General features: G+C 49.6%; 11 protein-coding genes across 11 annotated transcripts; 5 read left to right on the top strand and 6 right to left on the bottom strand.

Moving 5' to 3' along the window:
- Positions 1-120: 120 nt before the first annotated feature.
- Positions 121-1,389, top strand: LTR84_002278 (uncharacterized protein; the record flags this gene model as incomplete). The annotated part of the gene is made up of 1 exon (XM_064845892.1): positions 121-1,389. The coding sequence occupies one exon, from the start codon at positions 121-123 to the stop codon at positions 1,387-1,389; it is 1,269 nt and encodes a 422-aa protein (XP_064706746.1).
- Positions 1,390-1,666: 277 nt separating this feature from the next.
- On the bottom strand, positions 1,667-2,317 carry LTR84_002277 (uncharacterized protein; the record flags this gene model as incomplete). The annotated part of the gene is made up of 1 exon (XM_064845891.1): positions 1,667-2,317. One exon carries the CDS (start codon positions 2,315-2,317, stop codon positions 1,667-1,669), a length of 651 nt encoding a protein of 216 aa, XP_064706745.1.
- Positions 2,318-2,929: 612 nt separating this feature from the next.
- On the top strand, positions 2,930-6,196 carry LTR84_002276 (uncharacterized protein; the record flags this gene model as incomplete). Its single annotated transcript, XM_064845890.1, has 1 exon — positions 2,930-6,196. One exon carries the CDS (start codon positions 2,930-2,932, stop codon positions 6,194-6,196), a length of 3,267 nt encoding a protein of 1,088 aa, XP_064706744.1.
- Positions 6,197-6,824: 628 nt separating this feature from the next.
- LTR84_002275 (uncharacterized protein) lies at positions 6,825-10,655 on the bottom strand (the record flags this gene model as incomplete). The annotated part of the gene is made up of 1 exon (XM_064845889.1): positions 6,825-10,655. One exon carries the CDS (start codon positions 10,653-10,655, stop codon positions 6,825-6,827), a length of 3,831 nt encoding a protein of 1,276 aa, XP_064706743.1.
- A 1,060-nt stretch (positions 10,656-11,715) lies between these two features.
- Positions 11,716-12,345, bottom strand: LTR84_002274 (uncharacterized protein; the record flags this gene model as incomplete). Its single annotated transcript, XM_064845888.1, has 2 exons — positions 11,716-11,752; positions 11,807-12,345. 2 exons carry the CDS (start codon positions 12,343-12,345, stop codon positions 11,716-11,718), a joined length of 576 nt encoding a protein of 191 aa, XP_064706742.1.
- Positions 12,346-12,789: 444 nt separating this feature from the next.
- LTR84_002273 (uncharacterized protein) lies at positions 12,790-13,522 on the top strand (the record flags this gene model as incomplete). Its single annotated transcript, XM_064845887.1, has 2 exons — positions 12,790-13,447; positions 13,503-13,522. The coding sequence occupies 2 exons, from the start codon at positions 12,790-12,792 to the stop codon at positions 13,520-13,522; spliced, it is 678 nt and encodes a 225-aa protein (XP_064706741.1).
- A 742-nt stretch (positions 13,523-14,264) lies between these two features.
- LTR84_002272 (uncharacterized protein) lies at positions 14,265-16,442 on the bottom strand (the record flags this gene model as incomplete). The annotated part of the gene is made up of 2 exons (XM_064845886.1): positions 14,265-16,288; positions 16,373-16,442. 2 exons carry the CDS (start codon positions 16,440-16,442, stop codon positions 14,265-14,267), a joined length of 2,094 nt encoding a protein of 697 aa, XP_064706740.1.
- A 740-nt stretch (positions 16,443-17,182) lies between these two features.
- LTR84_002271 (uncharacterized protein) lies at positions 17,183-18,747 on the top strand (the record flags this gene model as incomplete). The annotated part of the gene is made up of 2 exons (XM_064845885.1): positions 17,183-17,510; positions 17,561-18,747. The coding sequence occupies 2 exons, from the start codon at positions 17,183-17,185 to the stop codon at positions 18,745-18,747; spliced, it is 1,515 nt and encodes a 504-aa protein (XP_064706739.1).
- Positions 18,748-19,797: 1,050 nt separating this feature from the next.
- LTR84_002270 (uncharacterized protein) lies at positions 19,798-21,524 on the top strand (the record flags this gene model as incomplete). Its single annotated transcript, XM_064845884.1, has 2 exons — positions 19,798-20,117; positions 20,168-21,524. 2 exons carry the CDS (start codon positions 19,798-19,800, stop codon positions 21,522-21,524), a joined length of 1,677 nt encoding a protein of 558 aa, XP_064706738.1.
- Positions 21,525-22,210: 686 nt separating this feature from the next.
- LTR84_002269 (uncharacterized protein) lies at positions 22,211-22,675 on the bottom strand (the record flags this gene model as incomplete). Its single annotated transcript, XM_064845883.1, has 1 exon — positions 22,211-22,675. One exon carries the CDS (start codon positions 22,673-22,675, stop codon positions 22,211-22,213), a length of 465 nt encoding a protein of 154 aa, XP_064706737.1.
- Positions 22,676-23,746: 1,071 nt separating this feature from the next.
- On the bottom strand, positions 23,747-24,085 carry LTR84_002268 (uncharacterized protein; the record flags this gene model as incomplete). Its single annotated transcript, XM_064845882.1, has 1 exon — positions 23,747-24,085. One exon carries the CDS (start codon positions 24,083-24,085, stop codon positions 23,747-23,749), a length of 339 nt encoding a protein of 112 aa, XP_064706736.1.
- Positions 24,086-24,384: the final 299 nt, after the last annotated feature.

The following is a 24,384-nucleotide window of genomic DNA, read 5'->3' as shown; positions in this document are numbered from 1 at the left end:
CACTCTCCAATGCTCGTTCACAAGCATACAATGGCATTATGACAGCGACTGGCACCTCTCCTGCGGAAGGGACCGCCAAAAGGCATTCGTGAGCGTCAGCTCTCAAGTTATACTACAATCATGCCACCTGCATCGAGAGGCTTGCTCATTCCTCCTCGCCTCGCTCGGAATTATGCCGCGGTTGCTGCTCCTCGATCACGCCTCTCCGCTTTTCGACGAGGTAGATCACTGCCTCCCGAAAGACCGGACAGGCCAGACAAGCCAGACATAATTGCGGCGCCTGTACAACGACCGAAAACGAAGGATGCAGGACAGGATGGTCCGGCAGACAAAAAGAATGGCTTTAAGCAGGAACGTACAGGAGGAGGAGGAGATAAACAACACCAAAACGAACAGAACTATGGGCAAAGTATCTTCGACGACCTTCCACCTTCCTTGCGGCGATGGGTCGGCCGCTTTTTCATCGTCGGCCCCCCTCTGGCATTCTTTCTGCTCTTCCTCTGCCCCGTAGAGCCCATGCGAGTCTCGGGATCGTCCATGTCTCCCTTCCTCAACGTCAACTCGTCGCCCGACCTACCAGAAACCGCAGACACTATCCTAGTCCAACGGGTCCTCTTAGACTCGTTCTTCCGACCCCATCTGCCAAAATGGGAAGTCAAGCGCGGCGAAGTCATTGTGTTCCGCAGCCCGACCAACCCGGAAAAACTGGCTGTGAAACGAGTCGTCGGTGTTCCCGGCGACATTGTGAAGCCTCTGCCGGGATATTCTGGTGGCGAAGAGCCGATAGTCATACCGTTCAACCATATTTGGGTGGAAGGTGACGCGAACAGCCGGGACAAGAGTGTCGATTCGAATTGGTATGGCCCGATCAGTTTGAATCTGGTGATCGGAAGTGCCAAGATTCTCATGACGCCCTGGTATTCGTGGAAGGTGATCCGACCACAGCAGGACGACTACCCGGCCAAAAGGAGCGGCCGCGTCGAGTTCGACGCCGTGTTGGATGCCAAGATCAACCCGGATAAGAAACGGCTTAGCGAGGCGTTTAGCAGCGGCGAGGCTGCTCGCGAGTTGGTCATGCTCCGCAAGAACCGTGAGATCCTACCGACGTTCCTCCGTGATAAGGTCAAGAGCGCCAAAATGAGGAATATGTATGCCACGGCGTGTCGGGAGCTCGAGGGTCAGGATGATCCTGAGATTGTCAAGACCGCGCAGGGAATTATTGATGAACTTGAGGCGGCGTTTGAGGCCGTTGGCCTGGCGAGGAATGGCAACCGTTTACCACCTGCTTTGGTGCAGGGAGTAAGCGAGGATGATCCTCCTCAGAGGAAGAGGCTGGAAGCTTACCTCGCGGAAAATAAGAGCGGAGAGCAAGCTAGTAGCATTGGATGACGAGAACCTCCAGTCGTCTCACAGTGATGTACGGGAATGAAAAGCGCGCTCCCTCTGACAATGATTTGACAGATGGTTATAAGTCTATTGGATACGTTAAGAGTCCGGTGGTCTCGTGAGGTCTTGCCCTTCAGCTGAACGGTTTTCCAAAGCATCACATCTCAATCATATTGAAGCCAAACTGTTGGCCCACGCTTTTCTGTACCGGCGGATCTGCCCTATGTTGGCAGAAGCTTCTAAGAAGCACATGTTCATGATCTCGTCAACAGGCATGGATCTACCATTTGGCATCCTTGCTTGCCAGGAAAGTCTTTAGGATAGCAACCCTCTCTTCCAGAGCAGCCACCCACTTCTCCAAAGCCTGTCTCGTCGTCTCGGGGTCTGTTCCCTCTCCACCAAGTCGAGCGTAGAAGTCCTTTCGATAAGGGGTAGCACTCATAGCCGCGCTGAAGACGGGCTTGATCAAGAAACTGTGATGAGGAGCCAAAGTATTTTTATAGCTGGCCCTGAAGCCATCGGCCAATTCCTTGCTAGGCTTCTGCTCTGTGGCCGACACACCGGCATTTGAAGTCAAATCGGACCTCAAGGCCTGAGCGGTGAAATCCAGACCCCGTACCAACCACAGTAGACCCTCAGTGGCCTTGTGTGATTTCGACGCCAATTCTGCCTTGACTAGGGATTGCAAAGTAGCAGCGGTATCTGGAGCAGCCTTCTGTCTTTCACGGACCTTGGCAATGTTGCCGGTCATGTCGTTCTTCACGGGAGTGAAGGCCACAGAGCCCAGGAGGTCGAAGAGCGTGGTGGTGGCTTCGGAGGCATCGAGGAACTCGTTTGTGGAGACTCCTTGGTCGGCGGAGACGGGGACGTTCTCAAAGTGGACTTTGTGGGTGTCGAACCAGGTCTTGCCTGCGGGGATTTGGCTGGCCATGTTGTAGAGAGGGTTAGTTTTGACGGGAAGGAGGAATGTTTATATTTTTCCTGATGGTGAAGAATAAGAGAAAAGAATGAAAAGATGTAAGGATCTCAGGGAGGGAGTGAAGCTTTCCTTCTAAGAACAACTGGGAGGGGGGTGCTGTTGGTAGGATTGGCGGTCTGTCCGTTGTTGACATGCGAGGAGGGGAGAGGTGCGTTAGTGTGCGATGTGAGGCTAATAACTAGTGGTAGTGTCTAATACTAGTTAGCAGAGTTAGTGTCAGAAATAGTGCTTGAGTTGCATGGAAGAGGCTCTCTCCATCAGGCAAGGTCGATTCCTCCCCAGAAGGCACGATCTGGTCGCTTAGCCCATGACGTCAGTTTACTGCCAATTTCGCCGTGCTCGAGTTCATCGTTCTTGCCCTGCAGGTTCCATTGGATTGACGACGCGTTTACTTGCAACCGCAGCCTCCAACAGATGCCTAATACTTAATGCCTACTACATTATACACCGCTTCTAATATAATTCTATCTCCAACCATTCGACGACCCTAGTTGATTGTATATTCTCCGCAATGGCTAGACCTGAACCTTCGTTATAACACCATCAAAATCTCCTCCTTTCACAATGGCAACGAGCACTGACAGGGTGATGCCTGTACCTAGTCAGACAAACCCTACTGAGTTCCAGCCACTTGACCCTGACTCATATACTGCCAATCGACTTAAGCATGCTTCACCCGAACATTTGCACGTAACCTCGCATCGCTTCTTCATCGGGCCAATTCCCGAGGGTTGGTTGAACAGTAACCGAAAATCATGGTACAAGAAAAGGCTGGAGCTTAGCACTTACTCTTCCAAGAGAGCCACCTTCGATGCAGCGGCCTCTAGCGGACCACATCATAGAACCTTGACCGGTTTGGGTGGGCCCTCCACAGCTGCTAGAATGAGCTTCAGCTTTCCCCAACCAGAGGATGTGTTTGATCAAAACTCAACTAGTGGTTCTACCACTGACGGAGGTACAGAGGATGAGGAGGATGATGAAGACGAAGTGATTGAGACAACCAATCTAGCCCCTGTGGCAACCGCTGAACTTGGGACCCTCGAAGGAGGAGATCCTGGACAAGATCAGCCAGCTGTCGAACGCAGTCCCACTCCAAAACCAATTCCAACCCATGATAGAGCAAAGGCTACAAGTGGGAAGCCTAAAAGAGATCCCAAATCCGAGCCACAGTCTTTCACAACTGCGCAAGAGGATCTCGAGGGACCAAGTGAAATTGAATCACCCGGTATTCATATACAGACTCCTGACCAGAGCCCGAGGCAAGGTACCAATGACGAGCAGGGACCTTCTAACCGAGCGTCTCTACAACCTTCAGCTCTTACTCAGGAAGACACGGATGCGAATTCTAGGACTAGCCTCTTGATCAACACGCGAGAGAATCAAAATGCCTTGAGATCTCTTCGCACCCATGACCCCAAACCCATCAACGATGATAGGTCTTATCAGCTTGGACGTACAAACACAGGTGTCAGGTTCAAAGTTTCGGAAGGCGTCCATCAGGGAAAGCATCGAATAACCAACAAAGCCGGAAGAGCAAGAGATCGTGTTGTCAACAAAAGATTACGTCGTGATACCCTGAGAGAGGGTACCATCGTCAAGATGGAGAGAATGCTCACAAGGATCGACATAACGATGCAACAAGTCCCTGAGGATTTTGACGAAAATGAGAGCATCAAGCTTGAAACAAAGGTCTTGGAGAAGTGGCGCGAGTTCATGCTTGTTGCAAGGAAGAGCAAAAAGGAAGACACCCATGACTTCAGATTACAGCTTTACAAGACGAGGGTTATTCCTGAAATCGACAACGAATCTAGTAAGAAGAAACCCTCTCATGAGATCAGGTTGGATCCGAAAACCACCAGGGTCAACTTATACTCTTCACTGGACAAAACCGTTGTCATCTGGCATCCATACAAGAAAGGGACTAGAATATTTGTCATGAGGGCCACTTCAACCGCTCACTCAGTGGAATGGTATACCTTTCTACGGGATGCCCTGGGATGGCAGCGGCCTGCGACTCTGCAGGTCAACGTCCCCGACCTCGATGTCGTATTAAAACTGGAAAAGCCTTTCGAGGCTATTGAGCGTGCTGGAGAAGATGCAGAGACCGAAGAAACTGCTATTGCCAGGACGGTCGCTGCTGAACAAGCTGTCGCAAGTAAGATTATCTCACAATGTATTGAGATGCTTGAGGGAGATCCTGAGTGGTCGAGCGTTCTCAAAACATGGACTGAGACCGCTAAAATGGGCCTTGCTTGGAAAAGGTATGATCGTTTAGAATGGGTTTATGGAGCAAATGAGGACAAGATGTATGGATCAATGGCTATGCAAAAGTCCCATGATCTCGAACTACGACCAAAGCAACACTATCCAACTACAGCTCATGGTAAAAAGGGAAAACAACATGATGAGCCACCGCCGATTGAAGGATTTCTCATTCGACTGACTTCTCAGAAAGGCGTCCAACAACGGTTTGGAAAAGCCTTCTTCAAGAGGCTTTACTTCTCCGCTCACGATCAATTTTTGGTATTCAACCGGCCTGCGAAAGCCACACCACCCCATCCACCACGACTTACCACGATCGGAGGAGGAAATAATATTCCCTCTGCTCATGAGATCGCAGAGAAGACGCCACTAATGTTTGACGTCGAGCCATTCAAGTTACGTGGTGGAAACATATCTTGGTTGGCATCGGGCAATCAACAGTCGCTTAGGAGCCATGATCGTGAAGCTGTGGAAGAGGCCAGACGCAATGTGGCTAACATAACTGACTCCGACGGGTTCATCAACTTATGCTATGTCAAAAAGATTCGTAAGATGAAATGGGGTGCTTCGGAAGCAGATGACACCCTCGATGTTGGTTCGGACTCAGACGTGGATTTCCATGAAGATGTGGACGACACTCGAGCAGAAGACGGAACAACCAAAGGAATTGACGATGAGAGAGTCTTTGAAATTGTTCTTGACAACGAACTGGTCATTCGCCTGCAAGCATTTTCAAGGCAGACTCGTGATGAGTGGATTCATCGACTTAGAAAGCTGGTCAAATATTGGAAACTTCGGATCAAGGCAGAAATGGATACATTTAAAGCAGTTCGGCATTCAAATCTGGCACAGCTCAATGTTGACGAAGAGATGGAGGCTGTCATTGGTCAATTTGCCAAGAAGTGGGAGGTTAGTCGAAGTCAGGCCAGTCCTGAACTCTACAATATGTGTGGAATCAGCAGCTGCCGAAGTATCAATATGTCCGGGTCATTGTATCTCAAAACACGCAGGAGATCAACCTTCCATCGTTCCCAAGTCATTCTGAGTGGGGGACAGTTGCTCATATATCAAGCAACAGCAAGGAAGAGAACGGGTCAGCAGGTTCGCCATATCCATCAAGAAAAGCAACAAGTGGTAGATCTCAAGGACTGCTATGTTTACAGTGGCCTGATTGTCGAGGATGATCTGTTGTATCAAAACAAGACATTTGATGCAAATCATCCGGGAATGGCAAGCCTGCCTCGCGTATATCTCGAAGATGGATGGACCAGTGCCGATATTGACGTAATGACCTGCTTTGTTGTGTGGATGAACAAACGAAAGGGCTGGTTCAAAACAGCAGCCAAGGCGGATAATTCGGGTGACGAAGGAAAGTCAAAGGGTGGGAAGCGAGCTCGACTGAGGCGTGTTCGACAATTGGGCGTTCCTGGTCGTGGAATGGTGTTCAAATGTCGAAGTCGCGCCGAAAGAGACCACTGGGTTCTCAGCGTTGCAAGTGAGATCGAACGTGTTGTCCAGAGGGAGGAGGAAGAGCTGGGAGAGGAAGGCGAGGTCAGATTTGATAACTAGCCTGTCTGCTCTGGCGATTGCTTTTATCATTTTGGTCTGGAGACTGCAGCACGACTACATACATTGGCATTTTGTACAAGCTTATCATATCATGTAAAGGGACGTGTTTGGTCGATGGGAATGACAGCATTACGAGCGATGATATATATGGAGTGGCTTGAGCCACAGGGAGATACTGTATTATAGGGGCTATTCACCTTAAGCGAATACATTATTAATTCATCTGTATGTTATCCACAATGCACAAGTATTGATACAGATAAATTTGGTTGTTGATACAAGAAACAGTATTGATTGGGCAATTAGTTTTGATTGCTATCTAGAGTGACTATCTACTGTCGCTGATCATGGGTTTCGATCGCTCCATAAGTCTCCTCCCAAGCTTCATATGAGCCATCATCGTCCATCATCAGTCGTCATTCATAATCACACATTTTTTTCTTCGATCTTTCGAATTTCCAACTAACCTTGCGCCTTTTCTGCGTTTCGAATCCTCGCCGATCCCATGCCATGCCATTCCATGCCGCCTACTCTGACAAATCTGTTGCTCTGTGGGTGGAAATTATTATGACCAACCCATAGTCAGCCCATACCACAGGTTTGTCCCGTCCAGTCATGAAGAAACAATTCAAACAACATTTTCCGCCGCTTTCAGAATCTTCGCGGCCTCGTCCTTTCCGACCTTCGCCTCCAGCCAGCCGAGTGCCTTTTCCACGACCATCTCCCAGACGTCTTCTTCGGCAGGGACGTGTTTCTTCAACCACGCGATCGCCAGGGCTGTCATGTTGACGTCTCCGTCGGTGGAAAGTGCTGAGACACTACCGCTGGAGCCATCGATGCCGATGAGGCGGTAGAAAGGCTTTGATGAAGCGCTGCTCCACGAGCCGTCGAATGACTGTAGGCCGATCAGGGCGTGCATCTTATCGCTGGGTGCGGAGAGGGCCGCTTCCACTGCTGGGTCAGAAGTTTCTTCGTCAAACTCTGCTGCATCGCTCGAGGGGCTGTAGTTAGGGGATCCGCCGCGTTCTGCTGAGGGTGGACTTCCCTTCTTCGCTTTACTACCACCTCCGCCGAAGAATTTGGTTTTCTTCTCGCTAAACGCACTGAAGGCGGAGGCGCCGAATCCTTTGCGTGCCGGTGCAGCTGTTTCTGAAGGTGTTCGCGCGAAACTGTCAAAGTCCATGTTCACCATTGGGGATGGTACTGCTTGTGCGGGTGGCGGTGGGGGAGCAGCAGCTCCGAAGGATGGGGCAGGTGCGGCAGAGCCGGGAGCAGCAGAACGAGACATGTATAGACGGTTCTTGTTCTGTTGCTCGAGCATCATCAAGCCCATCTGGTAATCTTGCAATGTTTGGTTGGAGCCTCCGGTAGAGGGTGCAGCAGAGGGTGCGGCAGCAGAAGGAGCCATTCTGGAGCGTTGTTGTGTTGCTGCCATATTCGAGCGAGAAAGTGTCGAGTCTGCACCGGCGGGTTTTGGATGAGCGCGTCGTTTCATGTCCACAGCTGCGCCCAGCGCGATAGATCGCATCGCCTTGTCAGGGTTTGAGGTTAGATTCAACGCATTTTGTCCGCGGAACGCTGTATCAGGAGACTGGTCAGCTTGGATTTCTTCTGCCAACGATGTGTCACGTGCAAGGTCCGTTCCAGGAGAGGCTTCCAGGTCTGTGTCCATGTCTGAGTCTTCTGAGGGTAAAGGCATACAGGCAGCTTGGTTCATTTCGGTGGAATAGGCTTCGAGAAGTGCGCTGTCTGGGGGCTCTATGATATTAAGACGCTCCAGGTCGCGTTGAGTGAGCTTGAGATTACCGTGGGACAATCCGAAACCGCTCTGAGGAGCTGATGGTCTGTTGTTTCCGACTCCTGAGCCAAAAGTTCCACTGCTCTTATGGAAGGGGGTGCTCCCGAAAATAGTACGATGATCACTACTGCCGAAGAGGCTACCTGTGGAGGAGCTCGAATTCGCAGTGCTGGAACCGAACAAACCAACGCCCTGTTTGGAGGTACTGCTATTGGAGCTAGGATTGCTGACATCTCCAAATAGACCTCCTGTGGATGGTGCCCGATTCGTGGTGCTGAAACCAAAGCCACCGAATACACTTCCCGTGGATGGTGCCTGATTTGACGGACCGGGACCGAAGCCGCCGAAAAGACCTCCGGTAGATGGCGCTGTAGTATTCAAGGAAGAACCAAATAAACCAGCCCCACTGGTGGAAATTGTTCTAGCTGGTGCATTGACGTGGCACACAAGACCAAAGTTGCCGCCTTGAGATTGGCGAGACGAAGACACATGGCGACGATCCGTTGTCACGGCTGCACCGACGAGGGAGGACGACAGGGTTGACTTACGAATCTGAGTCGAACTTTGGTCGACAATGGATTCTTTCAATTCCTTCTCTGAGTAATCAGGCGGGTTGCCACTCTTGTCTGCGGAAGTCTCCTCCACAGCGACAAAGGAGCACCACTTGCCACCAACTTGAAACTGTACACCCAATCTCACAGCCTCACGTTCGACGATAAGATCCCATTTACCTTCGTGTGCTGATTTCAGGAGTTTGTCATCGGGCGGGCTGCGTGCCTTTGTGATCCACCCTCGACCTTGTTCCAATTCGTGTACAGCCTTCTTTGCTGCAAGTTGATGAATCGTCTCACCAGCTCCAATATCTTGAACAGGAATTTCCAATTCAAGTGGGCCATGCTCACTGGTTCCACGGAGGATGACAGAATTGGGGACTCGGTGTGATGCCTCGGCACTCAGGACAAGATAAACAGTGGTTCGATTGAAGGGGAACAATGCTGGAATTTGATCTGGTGCTTGTAGAACTTTGGGCACTGGAATATCTGGGAGGTTATCATACCGACCGGCTGGTGGGTTAGTGGGCTGTTCAGTGGCATTAGTGTCGAAGAGTGAGATGGTTTTCTTTTCTGGGCTCTTTGCTCGTGGAGTAGAAATGGCAGGAGATTGAGATTTGACTGGCATTTCAGATTCGATGATCTCAAAATCATCATCTGTCGAAAAAGCTTCTTTTGGTTCGTAGACGACCTCGAGCTTGTAGTCTGTCACATGAGGTGTCAACGCACCTTTCAACATACGGACGACTCGCTTATCCATCTTCTCATTTTCACCCACAAACTGAGCGAAGCCATTGCCGGCGCGAGCAATGCCTTCAACAAGCGCAGAAGATGCACCACTACCAATGCCAAGAGTGAAGAAACGGGCATTGGTGGTGGTATTGACGAACTTGAAGAGCTCTTCTTGGTTCCAAATTTCGCCATCAGTAAGGAGCATGACCTCAAGTGGCAAGTCGTTGAAGCGGTTCTTGACTGTCTCCTTTACAGGGGCAAGCATCTCCGTGCCTCCATAGTTGGCAGCGAAAGATTCGAGGTGTTTTAGTGCATCTTTCAAGCTTGATTGATCATAAGTCTTGCTCTTCTTGAAAAGGAAAGAGTGATGGGAACCGAAGGAACAGATATTGAATTTAACTCCGACTGGGAGAGACTTCAAGAATATCTTCATAGCGGCAACCACAAGGTCGATTTTTCCGCCCATGCTGCCACTTCTGTCGATGACAAAGACAATCTCAGGAGATATGCTTGGGATGTTGAACTTGGGGACCAAGGTTGCCATGAGGGCACGTTGGTTTGGAATAGTGGGGTGTGTTTCGAGCAGTGCTCGAGGAGTATCAGCGCCCTTTGCGAGAACGACGATGACAAAATCTTTGTCAAGCTCGGTAGTGCCTAGAGTCAACGTGGCAGAGGCATGGTTATTGCTGAAACTGTCTTCGTCCATCGTTGAAGTACGTCCCATGGTGACAGCAATTGGATGACTGGAAGATTGTAGACCGCGGACAATCGAACCTTCCTCGAGGGTAACATCGACAGAGATGGAGATTCCAGTTTTGGTGTCAAGAGTACCAGAAAGAACTTGGGCCGAGTCTCTTGTCATGGGTCCATAGCGTGGTGCTATTGCGGTTGGGATGGTGAAGCGTGATCCGTCTGTTTCGGCGTCGTGCTTCAGCTCTCCGAGGTAGATGATTTCCACCGAAATCTTCTCATTGGCTGGCACATTGCCTATCGAAGTTGTAAAGACATCTGAGGCTTCTGGGAGTTGTTCGAGGAGTCCAGCGGTCTCACCACGGGAAATTGCTTCTTGATAATCGACGCGAGCTTGTTGTTTCTCCTTTACCACACCAACGATGGTCTTGGAGCCTATCGTGCAGGTAAAACCAACGACACTGACGCCATCATATAGAGGGAATGTGTACTGGACTTGTTCAAGTTTTGTGGAGCCATCATTGATAAAGGTCTGTCTCAATGTTGTTCTTGAGGTGGTGGCAAGAATGGTTGTTGACGATGAAAGCTGGACTTGTGGGAGATATTTTCTTTCCACGTTCCAGTTGTTCGAGGCCTTGATTGCGTACCAACAGCCACAGAAGTGCTGTGGGCGACTTGTACCGAACATTGTGCCAAAAACTGTGATGAGAATGAAGAGATGGTGCGTTATTCTTGGGAGCGCGAAGGTATTTCGATTTGAGCAAGCGATATCGATCGCGGATGACAAGTCAAAAGAAAAAGGGGATAAGAAGGTGTTGCAAAGGATTGACAGGTAGGAAGAGGATAAGTGAGAAGAAGAGGTGGTTTATGTAGTTCCTCAAGGGTCAATGGGGATATGTCCAATGTGCTCTAGGCAGCACAAGGCAGAACCCGCTTGCCGTTTTGGGGATGGCGGGGTGTGGGTTGACCAATCAAGGGGAAGGGGATGCGAGGTTCAAGCGACGACAGTGAAAGTGTTTGGGCCACTGCACTTCAGCCTCCACCTTGGAAAAAGCTTACATTCAGATCAAACTTGTGGGTGTTTGGAAACAAAGACAAGTCGTAGTAGTCGGGAGTGAATGCGGTGGTTGCTGGTTGGAAAGGCAAGATAGGGAGCTGCTCAGCCTCGCTCCAGCCGCCCAATGAGGTGAATGGCGTCTCTAGTGTCCTATCAGGCAGAAACGGATAGCTGCCGTCTGCCGTGCGACACGAGAATTGAGACTAGAACATGGAAACAGTTTGTAAAATTCACAGGCAGCATTAATGAACGCGTTGAGATGAGTCACATGGAAGAAGTAGTGACTGTACCTAAGTACCTAAGCTACTTCGTTGACCTTGGAAGTGGGAGACAAACTTGCCAAGACCGCCAGGCTGCCACGGGCAAACTTCCAACTCTTCTGCCTTCCCCAACACTATCCTGATTGTTATTTCACATAGTTTGGGTCATCAATATCCCAATGTTGACAACAATGACATGTAACTAGATACGCGTTTTGGACTTGAGGATTTAACTCTCACTGAATCGCTCGCCATCGATGGAACTACATTCAACCCAAGCTCGTGACAGGAAATTGGATGACTTGACACAGCCACAGCCTTGTGGCTACAACCATAATCTAGAGCAGACTAGCTTACGCCACAGGAGCTCAGCCTTGCATGGTTCTCGGCCACACGCAATGACCTTCAGACTATGATTGCCATCATCACTTTCACTGCAGATGCAATTCGAGATAGATCGTGTCGATTCTGTAAGAGCAGTGAGTAAGGAAGTTCCGAGAACTACCATCAAGACCAACTTACATTCGTCCCTTCTTGGAACCTACTCCTTTCAATCTCCCAACTTGTTCAAATCCCCATCTCTTATACCAGTCACGCAAAGCTAGACCTTGGTCCGCTGCACTCTCGTCTACTGCCATTACTGCCAACACTTTCTTGACAGGGAATTCGATCTGGTTGGCTTCGTACTCCACTTCTTTGGCCAGATGCGTTGTTTCTTTCAGCCTTGCGATAAGCTCTGAGATCAAAAGACTTCCAATGCCCCGCCCCGTGTATTGAGGATGGCATATCAGAGTTATCTCGACAGTATGGCCATATGCAAGCAGGTATCCTCGAAATGCAGAGGCACAAGCATATCCCACCACCTTTTCATTCTGGGATGGGTCCACAGCGACAAGATACGGTAGCTGACGAGAGGCCGAGTCTTTGTATCGAGTTTTCATGAACTCAAGTGATGGTTTCTGGGTCAGGAACGTAACGACGGTGTTGAGTACATAGTGTTCAAAGATATCCCTAATCTGAGTTAAGTCCGACTCAACTGCAGGACGTACGAGTGCGCTCATTGTCTGAGTGGTAAAGCATCAATATACAATAGGTTTCTTCAAAATGAACAGATCAAACAATCAATAATTCAAGATCTTAAATTATAAGAAGTCCTACGACTTGTTTTCTCCTTGTATTCCACACCCAGGTTAAATATAGAGATCCCTGTGGAGTCACAGGCTCTCCGAGAGGGATCGTTATCGTTATCGTTATCGTTATCGGCACGTGGTCCTTCCCCGCACCGCCGTGTCTTTCAGGGCCTGAGACAGTCCCGGCGAGGCAGTGTGACAGACCCTTGGAAGTCATGGTCACTTCACATATTCTTCATTCTTCTCTTTCAGAGATCGACCATTTCCATGAAACTCTTCATAATTCCATCTTGCTTTCCAAACTCTCTCCTCTTTATCTTGCGACAATAACTCAAACAAACTCCTTGTATGCTGTCGCGTCTCTTCATCCGCAAAATGTCTTCCGATATCGTTGCCGCAAAGGATATCCCAACCATCAGTCAACTTTATCGATCTAAAGAGCTGCGTGCCATAGCCAATCCGGTGGTTTCAACTCCAAATCAAAAACTCAACGACAAAGTCTGCACCATCCAAGAAGACATTACCATCCTTGAGGTGGACGTAATTGTCAATGCGGCAAACCGCAGTCTTCTTGGAGGAGGTGGTGTCGATGGGGCGATTCACCGAGCGGCAGGTCCAAAGCTCCTGAAGGAATGTAGAACACTAGATGGGTGTCCTACTGGAGGTGCCAAAATCACTGATGCTTACGATTTGCCTTCCAAGAAGATCGCTCACGCTGTCGGTCCCATTTTCGACAGCCAGGCAAAGTCAGAGCCTCGCCTTCGATCATGTTACCGCAAAGCACTTGAGCTCGCAGTCGAGCACAACCTAAAGTCGATTGCCTTTCCTGCCATCTCAACCGGTGTCTATGGCTACCCGAGCCTCGCTGCTGCTCGCGCGGCCACGGACGAAGTCCAACAGTTTTTGTCAGAGCCTGAAGGCGACTCCCTGGACAAGGTCATCTTCTGCAACTTTCTAGACAAAGATGTTGAAGCATACGCTCGGCATATCCCTTCCTTCTTCCCGCCAACCAAGGAAGACCTGGGCTCAGAAGGTGAGTTTCGTCCAGAGACTACTATTTAAGTCGAAAGTTGCTGATCAATGGCCAGACTCATCCGAAACCGCTTAAGGGACCAGATATATCTTCCACGCATGGAAGGATTCATCTGATGATCTGGACACGAGAATTACGATTGTATGTTAGCGACATGGAGGGCCTTTTATTTTCTTCCACCACAGCAAGGAAATAAGCTCTTGACAGGAACGTGCATGGCGCCGGCGTTTTTCATGCAAAAAAGGCGGCAAAGTTCAAGGGCAGAATTTGATCAGCAAGACTCGGTTTTCCAGAGATTTAATGCCTGTATGGCTCAACCATAGCAGCGCCTTTGGTCACTCATAGACATACTCAATACTGCAACCTGAATTTCGGAACCAATCCAGCCCATCTCTAGTAAACGGTAAAATACAGATCAAATGTCATTCCCTTAATCTCACTGTAGCCTTTTTAGTCCTTGAACCAAGACTGCCCCGGGACACTGTTCATCTCCTCGCCCTGACTATGACGAGTTTTCAGTACGACTACTCACATGCCCATCACTTCGTTACGGGGAAAAAAAAGCAAGAGTAGAACAAGAGTAATGCTCATGCAAATCCATTCATTCTTTGATCCAATTTTTACATACTTGTTGACTACATAGTAAGTACTATCAGGGATATCATATCAGCGGGTTTCCCCTACTCCACAATCATGCTGCATGCAATGTAAGTTCAAGACAATGGGGTAGCCTCTTCGTAGGCCATGCGCCCTCTCGTATCGACATAGATTAACCAACTTCCAACTCTGGCCCAAGACAATAGTAGGACACCTCCTCCTACAATTTCGACGACGCTCCAGCGCCACCACAGCACTTCGCATCATCAATGGCCTTGGCGACCTTGGGGAACACGGCGTAGCGCGACGAGGTGTCGCAGGAATTGCCCTTGAGCTCGGAGGGAGGGACCCAGAGGGCGGGATTGCGGTCGAAGAAGTTGGAGGCGCGCAGCATGATGCTGATGGCCTCGCCGGGCATGATGGGGAAGTCCTCGGCGCGCGGGAAGTGCGTCAGGCCGAACTGCAGGTAGCAGACGAGGTCGGTGTTTTCGATGTTTTCATCGCGCGCCGCCCAGTCCACCATCGTCCCGTTCTGTGGGTGTCCGTCCTCGCCCGTCGATTGGCACACGTAGTCGCCCGCCGGGAACAGTTCGTAGTCCTTGTACGGCGTGACCCAGAGCGTTTTGCGTGCGAAGCCCGCCCGCTTGTAGACCACGGAGCCCGGCTTGGCGAGGAGAGGAGGTGATTCACGAGATACTATCTTGTAGCCCACGGGTTTCTTTGCGGAGGGGTGCTGCACGTTCGGGTTGATGATGTCCCAGGTTCGCGAGGTTTCGTGGCAGTAATTTACGCCAGCTTGTGCGCTCGTCTTCAGTGGGGTCTTCTTGGAATAGAATCCGTTACCGTACTTGTTGCCAGCACTACCGACCGGTTCTTCAGAGGCCACAGCGTCCGATTGCACCACAGTGTTGTTGGACCCGTCGATTTCTGGATCAATTCTTAAAGAGAATATGTGTTGGTGATTGTGGGCCGTCACGCGCTTAGCGACTTCAGTGCCATATGGTGCGGCAGTCTCGCTGTCATGTAGAACGTAGGTATTCAGCATTCCCGTCAGCTTCATTTCGAGTTTGTAGGTGCCATCGAGAGAGAAAATGTGGTAGAAACAATACTCGTAGTTAGCAGCGGTGATGATTTGAGAAATGATGAGCTTGCGGTCACGAGCTGAGACGACTTTTCCGTCTCGGTAGTCGGTGTGCTTGAATAATAAGCCGTTGTCTTCTTCGTGGATACAGATGGCGTTCTTGATGACTGCAGCCTCACCCTTGCCGGTACTGACTATAGCGTCCAAGTAATGGATTGCGCCTTTGCAGTCACAACCAAGTGTGAGAGGGTTGGTCATGAGACCGGTACCATACTCGCCGACGTCAAAAGCGTGCTTCTTGTGGTGTGGGCCATCAGGGCAGCCGTACGGGACAACCATCTCAACCACGGAGATTCTGTTGAACAATTTTCGTTCCCGATTCTGGATTTGATCAAAGACTCTGACATCCGAGAGAACAATGCCCTCACGAAAGTTAAAGCCAATGTGCATGCTGAATCCTGCCCAAGAAATCTCATTGCCCCGCATTGAAAAGGACACGCCTTTGGGCTGGGTTATTTCAATGGGTTTGAGGAGGTCGTGATTATAGTGATCACTGATGAACTCGGGCAGGTAGTTGTGGCTTTCAGTGGGCATAGGAACCCGCTGTCCATTGACGCGACGGATGTCCACACTCAAGACTTTTTCTCGTTCCGTGTCAACGACCACCGAAAAGTCGAGGGGTTTTGCGTACTGATTGTCAAACTCCGAATCACGGTAGTAGGCCAAACCTTGTTGCAGACGGGTCTCGAAACCCCATCGCTCGTCAATACCGATTGCCCAAGCATCAATGAAAACCTTGGACATGTCGGTGATACCGATCTCGCGGCAGGCCTCGATAACACCAGCATCTGCACGGCAAACACGCTCACAGATATCCAGGTCCTCAAGAGTCAGCGTCGGCATGACATCGTTGATCGCTTTGATCTCCTCCACCTGACTGGTGTTGAGATTTACGAGGACCTCGCTTGTCTTGGCTGTAGGAAGTTCCAAGATGGTGACAAAGGCCCGGCGGGGTGGTTTAGGGCCTTTGCCATTTTGCCAGGCCTTGTATTCTTGCTTCTTTGGTTCTCTGAGAGTGATGGAGTTGAATTTGATCTGCTTAGGATGCACATATTCACGGACCAGACGGGCAGCACGAGGAATCTCGTGGATTGATAGTTGATCTTGACAGGGTTAGTGCAAATTAAAGGGAATCAAGAGGGTCGATGCCATACCTAAAGGATGACATGATCTCGTAGGCTGTGGACCTGACGTGTAGTCACTCTCGTCTTCCTTGATGATGTGATAGCCTGGTATTGATTCTGAATCTATATTCATGATGGGCAGCTGGTATTGTGTTGAAGCTGTCGAAGTGATGACTATAGATTGACTTCTTGTGATGATATAATAGTATTTCGCAAGTGATATCCAGAGACGATCCTTTACCTGGTCTTATGATCTGATCCTTATATAACCCATTGCTTTGTATGGTACATCAGTCTCCGCACATCAGTGGATAGTACGGAGGACTACTCGCATGGACCTTCCTGAAACGGTCCATCTCAAGGGCGTGGTGGCCAATGAAGCACCCTCGAAATTTGCGGAGAACACCAACACCCGGACCGGTCCAAGTGGTCAATACTCAGGTAGCTCGTATCAATCACCGTGTCACGAAGCTCTCCCCGCCACTCCTTTGGTTTCGTTGAACCAAATGCAGGTAGCTCCGGCGAAAGAGAGGTAGAACCTGATTTTCGAGGACATCGTTTGGTCAAACTTTCAGCGGTACTTTGCGACTTATCAGACAAAGACAAGCTCCACCATCATCACTCCTCGCAACCGCTTCCTCAGCAAGGAATGGATCGGTGGGCATTATCACCTTGACCACACCTCTTCGCCCCTCCAAGTCCATGCCATCTGCACGGGGGACTAACTTAAATGATCCAGTTCAACAAAAAGTTCCTTATCAATCCTTACGACTTTGACACATCCAAGCTGCTGAAGTTCATATTACCAATATTTCAATATCGTGAGGACCTGATCACTCGCAATACATTTGCTTCATCTGTTCAACTGCAACAATGTCAAACCTCTCCGTTCCTTTACAGACCCCCAATGGTCATAGGTATAATCAACCCACAGGGCTTTTTATCAACAACGAATTTGTGAAGTCGTCCACTGGGCAGAAGATCACATCCATAAGTCCTTCTTCTGAAGCTGAAATTGTTTCAGTCTATGCAGCCAGTGGACAAGATGTTGACACAGCGGTTCGGGCTGCGCGGAAGGCACTCAACGACAAGTCTTGGAAATTGATGTCGGGAACGGAAAGAGGGAAGCTGATGGCCAAACTGGCAGATCTGATCGAATCCAAGAAGGAACTTCTGGCTTCGACCGAAGCTTGGGATAACGGTGAGTTTGCCAGAACTCTGTCTGGTACCGGTTCTCACTTCGTAACATAGGTAAACCATATGCGGTGGCACTGGAGGAAGATCTCCCAGAAACCTTCAACACAATTCGTTATTATTCTGGTTGGGCAGACAAACTCCATGGCCAAGTCATCGGCGGCATACAAGGAAAGTTTGCCTACACTATTCGGCAACCGATTGGTGTTGTCGCACAGATCATTCCATGGAACTATCCCCTATCGATGGCGGCATGGAAACTTGGGCCGGCTCTGGCATGCGGCAATACAGTTGTTCTCAAACCTGCTGAGCAGACCCCGGTCAGTATCTTGTTACTTGCCGAACTGATCAAGGAAGCTGGGTTCCCGCCAGGAGTTGTCAACATCGTCAACGGCCTAGGCCGCGAGGCTGGCTCCGCCTTGGTCCAGCACCCCGATGTTGATAAAGTGGCATTCACCGGTTCTACGGCTACAGCTCGCGAGATCATGAAGATGGCAGCCGGAACGCTAAAAAATATTACTCTTGAGACAGGAGGCAAATCTCCGCTGCTTGTCTTCAACGACGCCGACCTCGAAGAAGCTGTTAAATGGTCACATATCGGTATAATGTCCAACCAAGGGCAGATCTGCACCTCAACTTCGCGTGTCCTTGTGCAGGAGGACATTTATGACAAGTTTGTCGCCGCATTTGTGGCACACACGAAAAACACTAGTGTTGTGGGTGATCCATTCAACAAAGATACATTCCAAGGTCCACAAGTCACCAAATCTCAGTATGACAAGATCTTGTCGTATGTCAAGATTGGAAAGTCGGAGGGAGCCACGCTCGCTGCTGGTGGCGAGGCACATCGTGGTGATGGAGGTAAAGGCTTTTACATCCAGCCCACGATCTTCACCAACGTTAAAGAAGACATGAAGGTCTATCGCGAGGAGATATTCGGGCCAGTAGTTGTTGTGACCAAGTTCTCGGATGAGGATGATGCCATCAGACGAGCCAATGATACTACTTATGGATTGGGAGCCGCAGTCTTCACTCGGGACATTGAAAAGGCGCACCGTGTCGCCGCAGAAATCCAAGCGGGCATGGTATGGGTGAATAGCTCACAAGACTCGGACTACCGAGTGCCGTTTGGCGGTGTGAAGCAAAGTGGCATTGGTCGGGAGTTAGGTGAGGCTGGTCTCAAGGAGTACAGTCAAGTCAAGGCCATCCATGTCAACATGACGAGCCGGGATTGTAAGCTGTAAAGTACCAGCCGTATTGGACTCCAAGGCTATTGTATTATTTGTTGTTGATCCTCCAGGCCACAGTATAGCTCAACTGGTACATCGCATTAAGGTGTCTCGCTGAGACTTGCATTTTCAGGTCGTTGCCGCGAAGCACTAGTCTTTCGAGATAGGGGTGAATGCCCGTGGCGGATCTATTTCGTAAGAGTTGTACATTACCCGGCCCGTGACTCTCTTATTTATCATTGACGAGGTTAGGCTTATTCCGCGTTGTTCCAATCGCGCATTGATTCCAAACGGGACGATGTTGATCATCTCATCAGGAGGCAAGGTAAAATTGGAACTCCAGTATGGAGTGGACAAACAACCAGCTGTGATCTTCCGATAAGTCCCTACAAGTCGACGACCCGCAAATCCGACACAGAAGAATTGCTGTTCGACGTTGTTCTCCGGCTTACAAGAGGAGACTTGTTTTCCCTCCCCTTAGAAAGGTCGGTGGGTTTGATGTACACGTATTGCCTCCACATAGTACAAGCCTTGGACTAGTCCCGACGGGGTATTGATTCTGGCCAAGTGCTAACTCGATGTGGCATGTACAGCCGACTACTTTGAATTTTGGCCCCTATTCGGCTACTGGCGCCGTTAAGAGCCACCTGCTAATCTATGACTAAAGGATTTCTTAATTTCCGATTTCCAGAGATTTTTTCAACTACCCTCCATGCGAAACATCGTCATTGTTGAAAGCTTCATCAGAGGTTCAAGGTGGCACCGACAACAAAGCTGCTTTTCGATGACGGCCGCGAGAAGGCACGCCCTCTGTCAGTACAATCTGCTCCGGACTGAGGTTGTCCACCCCATGGGGGCCGGGTAGTTACCCGGGGCGCAGGACCCATTTGTGGTCAACAGTGAAGCTTTGTGGACGTGCGCGGCATAATGCACACTGGAAAGTCTATGGCAGTGAGTTTCAAATTTTATTGCAACCTCGCCCCTCTCAGGTGAACCTGATATAGCTCCTGTTGTCCTCCCTACCTTGCGTGAGTTGACCACCACAATCTTACCGTCGCTGCAATCATGGAATCCAAGTCAGGCGACGATCCCTATAAGAGCCGGGACGCATTCCCTTCTGCTGAGCCTGTCAAATCGGTCACGCAATCCAATATTGATGCCGGCGACCTCACAACTTTTGGCCATGAACAGGAGCTCTCCCGCAAGTTCAATGCGATCGCTATGTTCGCTCTGGCCTTCACGGTCCTAGGCACCTGGTCTACCTTCGCTCAAGGCCTCAGCAGCGGGCTTACAAATGGCGGGCCCGTCTCCATTCTTTGGGGTCTCATGCTTGTCGGTGTCTGCAATATTTGCGTCGCCCTGTCTATGGGTGAGCTCGTCTCGAGGTGAATAGCACTGTCCAATTATTCTTGTGAAGCTCTCTGACCCTCTACAGCTTCCCAACCACTCTAGGCCAAGCATACTGGGTATTTATTCTGTGGCAGGGCAAAGCCGGGCGGGCTTGCAGCTACTTCTGTGCCTGGGTGAACACTTTTGGCTGGTGGTGTCTATCCGCTAGTCAAATCGCTTTCATGACCGATTTTTTACTTGCCATGAAAACGATGTTCGACCCCGAATGGGACGGCGCTTCCAAAGGTTGGGTCAAATTCTTGATATACGTCGGTATAACCTTCACTTTCACTCTACTCAATGCTGTGGCCTGCAGAAAGGACAAGATCTTGCCTCTCTTCAATGACTTTGTCGGCCTGACCTTCACTACTCTTTTCGTGGTGTGCATCCTCGCACTCCTGATCGCCACGGGTGTCAAACCCAATCTCAGTTTTCAGGATGCCTCGGCCGTTTTCGGGAAATGGATCAACCAGACTGGTTGGCCAGACGGCGTGGTTTGGTTTACAGGCCTTGTCCAGGCAGCGTACGGCTTGACAGCTTTCGATAGCATCATTCATTTCTGTGACGAGATGAAAGATCCGCGACGAACAGCACCAAAGATTATCTGGCTTTCTGTTGCCTCGGGCTGGGTCTCAGGCTGGATATTTATGCTGGTCTGCTTGTTCTGTATTCAAGACTGGACTGCATTGGCCGAGTCTGAGGACATTCCCTTTGTTCCCATTGTCACAGGCACCCTTGGACTCACTGGCGGTGCCGTTCTGATTGCCATCTTCATCTTCAACGGCCTGTGTCAGGGTGCAAGCATCGTCACAACAGGCTCACGCTTGACTTGGGGGTTTGCACGTGACGGTGGACTCCCTTTCAGCAACTACCTCATGCGTGTCAATCCTTACTGGAAAGCCCCGGTTCGCGCCATCTGGGCCCAAGGCGTTATTATAGGCCTTGTCGGCGTTCTCTACCTCTTCTCCGACGCCACTCTCCAGGCCATTCTGAGCGTCAGCACTATTGCCCTCACCATTTCCTACGCTATGCCTATCGTCACCTTGCTTGCAGTTGGGCGACATCGTCTGGCCCCTGCCCCTTTCCGGCTAGGTCGCGCAGGCCCTACTATAAATGTGATCAGCATCGTTTATTGTGTGATTACTACCGTCATGTTCTTCTTCCCCGGCTCCCCAAACCCGTCTGTCGCCGACATGAACTACGCAATTGCAGTGTTCGGGGTCATGGTTATCATATCCACTGTGTTCTGGTTCGTGCGTGGCAGCAAGCGCTACCTAGTATCAGATGCAGTTATGATTGGTGTTCAAAAGTTGGAGCAGCAGTTGAAGGGGAATGAGCCCGAGCCAGTTCTCGAGACTCCGAAATCGGCAAAGAACCGGAAAAGTCGCGACTCTACTCAGTAATGAGCATGCAATGGAGCATCCCTGATAGAGCCATAGATTTCTAGATGTATAACTTTTCAGATTTACTCATCACTATAACAACTTTTTATGTAAGCATAAGATAGATATGAATGCATAGATTCATGCCGGGCGCACCTTGTGCTCGATCACAGTTCTATGTGCATGCCTTGCGATATATAGGCTGGCAAAGAAAAATCCATAACCTTTCTAGACAGACATTCAACAATGCAAGACTCATCAAATGCCCTAATTACCAGCACCCACCGGAACCGGTTGGAGGAGGCCCGCTGGAGTACCCTGCCGTCGAAAAGTACCCTCACCAAATTATAACAAGCTGTTGACGTACGATGATGTGCGACTCCTCTGGGCGCTGTTAGCTCACTATATATGAGAAACTACTCGACATTGACAGCAGTCTTATTTTTCGTCTCTTCACTTATGTTCCAAAATTACGACTAATTAACGTCTCTTGTGTGGCGAAGAGGGCGCGCAAACATTGGACGCATTCAAAGCCGAATTCTTAGACCTGCAAGTGCATTCGGCCTACGCCTCATCATTGCCTCGTATTTATTCGATTTACTGCCGTCGTCACCAGAACTCTTGAATCCACATTTAGATGATGGCCATAGTGTTGTATCTGATTTTCATGATGCTCAGTAGAGCGGTGGCTGACGCAGGTCTATCCCTTACTCGACTTCTGTCCAGTCAGGCTGCGTCTCGGACCATTTGTATTCGATATTGCTGAAACCATCTGTAGCAAAGCCCCAGCAGAATACCAGGTCTTCCTCTGTGCTCGGGTTGCAAAATCCGTGTTCAGCATCTCCTGGGATGTAGATGGCATGTCCAGATTTGACCTTATGACGAACTCCTTCAAGAAATATGACCATGGAGCCCGAAAGTATGTAGTAGAACTCCGCCGGCGTATGTCTGTGCAACGCTTCGAATGCTGTTCGCACACTTGACCGAGCTGGAAATCTTGCAACTCCAAAGGTCAGTTCATTGGTGGGAGTTGTTTCATTGGCAAAGATAGTTTGAAATCCTCCAACGATTCTGCCTGGTTCTGGAAAGCCCAAGACTGGCAATGAATCAATGTCCTGCTTGCTGAGGACGACTGGCTGTACGGTGTAGCTAGTTTGATTTGTGGTGGCCATTATGAAAGACTCCTGCTCTGGCGTGAGATCAGGTTGAGTGTGCTAAAGTGGAGGTTCAGGAAGTTTGTCAGATTAACTTGGGGACATAGATCGGTCTTACGACAAAGTAGTCGTGACAGGAGATATCTCACTGACCTGGGATCATCCCTTCCTGTCTCGATGGTCGGCTGACATATACTATGTCCTGGTGATGGAAAAGGGACTACAAACCGATCGGCTAAGACACTAATTACCTCCTGAATATTATCATTGGATCCATGGATGGATGTAGTTGGTCAAAAGGCTCTCTGCAGTCGAGATCTAAAGGATAATATTACTTGTGTAGGCACTGCCATGAGAAGATTGATAAGCTTGCACGTAAGGAGTAAAATTCCCGCCATGGGACTACGAATAGAGCTGCCCTCCATGAGCATACATTCCCCATCAGGGAGATTCAGGCGACGCATGTTAGCTGCAAGGAGTCGAGTCAGACTGAGATCGAACATGATCTCTTTCTTCTTACCCAATTTGGCACACTAGGAATCTACACTCGGACATTAAACAAACCCCTCCACACTTGGGTGCTGTGAAAGGGTACCTGAAAGTGATAGAACTTCAACTTTGCCAAACACCTTTGCGGTTGCCCGTAATCCTGATCTTCACATCTTCTTGAGAGCGCCCCGCCTGAGGAATCATGGTTGGCGTTCAAACGCTGGGACCGACAACTGAAAGATAGTGAAATCGAAACCATTCTTGAATAAACACATAAGTCAGAATTGGAAAGTACTCGGAAAAGGTACGACCACACTCGTTAGCTGGCATAGAATGAGACACTTGTTAGAAATATATATATTGCATACTGTCACTGTCACATAATCTCTCGATAGTTGGCCTTGCAACACGCTTTCGCCGCACGCATCTCTCCGAGCAGGCCATTCGTAGATCGGTCCGCAGGGGATGTCTCGTGGATTGTGCAACTAGTTGCCAGCCTGGAAATCTGCCTTACAGCAAATCAACAATGACAGAAACCAGACATAGCCGTAGAGCCGGAAACATTGATAAAGCAGTTCTGGGATACCTCAATCCACCGCCTTACTTCATGGGTGAAAAGAAATTGCTCCTCGCACTCATGAACAACTCTGAGCCTGTGTAGGAAGCAGGAGTTGTCCTTAGACGCATCTTTTCCAGATCATTCTTCAGGTGTTCTGGTCCCTCAAGTTCACTAGATATGTTTGATTCAAGATATTCTTGCCAGCCAATCCTTTTTGCCAGGGTCATCGGGAGATTGTCCCAGACCTTGTAGTTGGATAGAAGCTCAGCTGCTATCTGATCAAAATGTGGCTCAACGGAAAGCTCGAATTCATCTTCTGCGGTTGCCTCGCGCAAAATTGTCTCGAGATAGACGACTAACTTGTCGTACAAGGCAGACATTGCTGGTTGGTGAGAAATGGTAGGAATCTGGACCTGGGCCAGGAAACATGCGGAACTGAGCAAACTAGTGACCTTTCGCGTGTTAAAAGATTGATGGAGACTCATGACATCGGCAACTAGGACGTTACAGCGGTACATATGGGCGTCATATTGTCCGTTGGTATATTTCTGCAAAATGCTCTGAGCCTCTCGTGTGCACATGAAATCTCTTGCAGTTCTGTGGAGGAAATCGATTTTGGTTTCCCATTTTCTCCTCATAGAATGAATTATGTTTGCTTCAAGTAAACCCATACAACGAC

This window comes from Exophiala bonariae, assembly GCF_035927105.1.
Source record: "Exophiala bonariae strain CCFEE 5792 chromosome Unknown scaffold_12, whole genome shotgun sequence".
In the NCBI taxonomy this organism is placed as follows: domain Eukaryota; kingdom Fungi; phylum Ascomycota; class Eurotiomycetes; order Chaetothyriales; family Herpotrichiellaceae; genus Exophiala; species Exophiala bonariae.
The sequence above is the reverse complement of the archived record's forward strand: the minus strand, read 5'-3'. Positions and strand labels throughout refer to the sequence as shown.